This window comes from Sprattus sprattus (genome assembly GCF_963457725.1).
Source record: "Sprattus sprattus genome assembly, chromosome: 13".
Taxonomy (NCBI): Eukaryota; Metazoa; Chordata; class Actinopteri; order Clupeiformes; family Clupeidae; genus Sprattus; species Sprattus sprattus.
In genome coordinates, this window is record NC_137911.1 from 29,736,131 (window position 1) to 29,738,630 (window position 2,500).

Consider the following 2,500-nt stretch of genomic DNA (forward strand, 5'->3'; position numbering starts at 1 on the left):
CCCCAAATCCTACGTCACCGTGCTGAGCGCAGCCGACGCCCATGCAGAGTAGGCTCACACTCATACACTCACACACTCACACACTCACACACTCACACACTCACAGACTCACAGACTCACACACTCCAGAGTAGGGCCACACACACACACACACACACTCACACACTCACACTCTCCAGAGTAGGCAACCACTCACACACTCACACACTCACACACTCACACACTCACACACTCACACACTCACACACTCACACACTCACACACTCACACACTCACACACTCACACACTCACACACTCACACACTCACACACACACACACTCACACACTCACACACTCCAGAGTAGGCAACCACACACACACACACACACTCACACACTCACACACTCCAGAGTAGGCAACCACTCACACACTCACACTCTCACACACTCACACACTCACACACTCCAGAGTAGGCACACACTCACACACTCAAGAGTAGGGTCACACTCACACACTCACACACTCACACACTCACACACTCACACACTCCAGAGTAGGCACACACTCACACACTCACACACTCAAGAGTAGGGTCACACTCACACACTCACACACTCACACACTCACACACTCCAGAGTAGGCACACACTCACACACTCACACACTCACACACTCAAGAGTAGGGTCACACTCACACACTCACACACTCACAAACTCCAGAGTATGCACACTTTTTCTCTCTCTCCTATTTCACATCAGGACATTTTAAAATGTACTTAAAATATAATTTTCGACACACACACACGCATATAAAGTGCAGTTAACATGTAGTATGTGTACCCAAACCTCTCCTGAAAAGATCTTGTCAGAACAGTCAGGATGTATGTAGGACAGTTGGATGTATGTAGATGTGTGTGTGTGTGCGTGTGCATGTGCATGTGCGTGTGTGTGTGTGTGTGTGTGTGTGTGTGTGTGTGTGTGTGTGTGTGTGTGTGTGTGTGTGTGTGTGTGTGCGCGCTTGCGTGTGTATACTGTAAATGTGGCATTGAGAGATAAGACTCTGTCCTAGAGGGCTCTGCGGGTATGCAGTCACGTGTCCGACGTCTGGACGTAGTTAAATCTATTGATTTAAATCCCTGAGAGTGTCCGGGCAATAAGTTCAATATTTAGTCATCAAGAAGGCCGTGTCACTGCTGTCACGACACACGACCCTCAGATCTGGGAAGCCTCGTGGATTGGAACTCTGGGTAATTTCTTTCCTGTTTTGTCAACAGTGGTGGTGACGGAGCTGACGCCTCAGACGGTTCTCAACAGCAAGGTAAACACTGCATTCTCCGTAAACACTGCATTCTCCGTAAACACTGCATTCTCCGTAAACACTGCGTTGTAATCAACACTAAAACTGTGTTTGCTGTCATGTTCCACCGTAAACACGGAGTTTTAATCAACACTAAAACTGTGTTTGCTGTCATGTTCTACCGTAAACACTGCGTTCTAATCAACACTAAAGCTGTGTTTGCTGACACCCGATCACATAAACACTAGCTCAATTCTATACCGCACTTCAAATCACTTTGGCATCTGTCCAGCGGTTTCCAATGATTACACTCCAGTGACCTTGTTACATGAACCCAAGGGCAGGTGTGTGTGTGTGTGTGTGTGTGTGTGTGTGTCAGGTGTGTGTCCTGTGGTTTACAGCTCTCTCCCTTCTGCCCCAGAGAGCGGAGATGTTCTGTTCCTCATTCCAAAGAGCTCAGACACACACACACACACCACACACACACACACCACACACCACACACACACCACACACCACACACCACACACCACACACCACACACCACACACCACACACCACACACACACACACACACACACACATTGCGATTGTTTACAGAGCTCACTCGAATCTCCCCAATCTGGCCGCTCTGAGCTCTGCTAATCCACTTGTTGTGCCGTGAGCGTACCGCAGACTAATCTGACGTGTCCTTCAGGTGGAGTGTGTTTCTGGTTCACTGCCAACTCACCTGTTTCCTCTGCTCTGCTGCTGCTGTGGGAGAGCACTATGCAGCTACAGTACCAGTCAAAAGTTTGGACACACCTTCTCATTATTTAAGAAGTTGTTTTCTTTACTTTTGTTATTTTCTACATGGTATATAACACTTTTTTTGTTTAGTTCATCATTATATATGTGTTCTTTCGTAGTTTAAATGTCTTCAGTATTAATCTACAATGTAGAAAATAATAAAAGTAAAGAAAACACTTCTCCCAAAAATGTACGGTGTGTCCAAACTTTTGACTGGTACTGTATATGACCTCCTCTCTATGGCCGTTATAAGGACACGTCTAGTTATGTTTCCTGTTTGTTTCTTCAGTCTTCACTCTTTCCCCAAACATACCTTACTTCTCTCTCTTATTTTTCTATTGGGATGGTACCAGGCAGGGTTCTAGGGTTAAGGTGTTGGTTTCTTATTAATTTTGGCTCGGTAAATCAGTCCTCAGTGGTAACCTTTAGAGGA

At 46.3% G+C, this 2,500-nt stretch overlaps 1 protein-coding gene across 1 annotated transcript in view; it reads left to right on the top strand.

The window, feature by feature from the left end:
- itsn2b (intersectin 2b) overlaps nt 1-2,500 on the top strand; it is a 52,542-nt gene that overhangs the window by 32,626 nt on the left and 17,416 nt on the right. Inside the window, exons 23-24 of the mRNA XM_080850285.1 lie at nt 1-48; nt 1,256-1,299. The exon at nt 1-48 is cut by the window's left edge and continues 149 nt beyond it. Coding sequence (XP_080706411.1) covers nt 1-48; nt 1,256-1,299 — 92 coding nt within the window. The remainder of the gene's footprint in view (nt 49-1,255; nt 1,300-2,500) is intronic.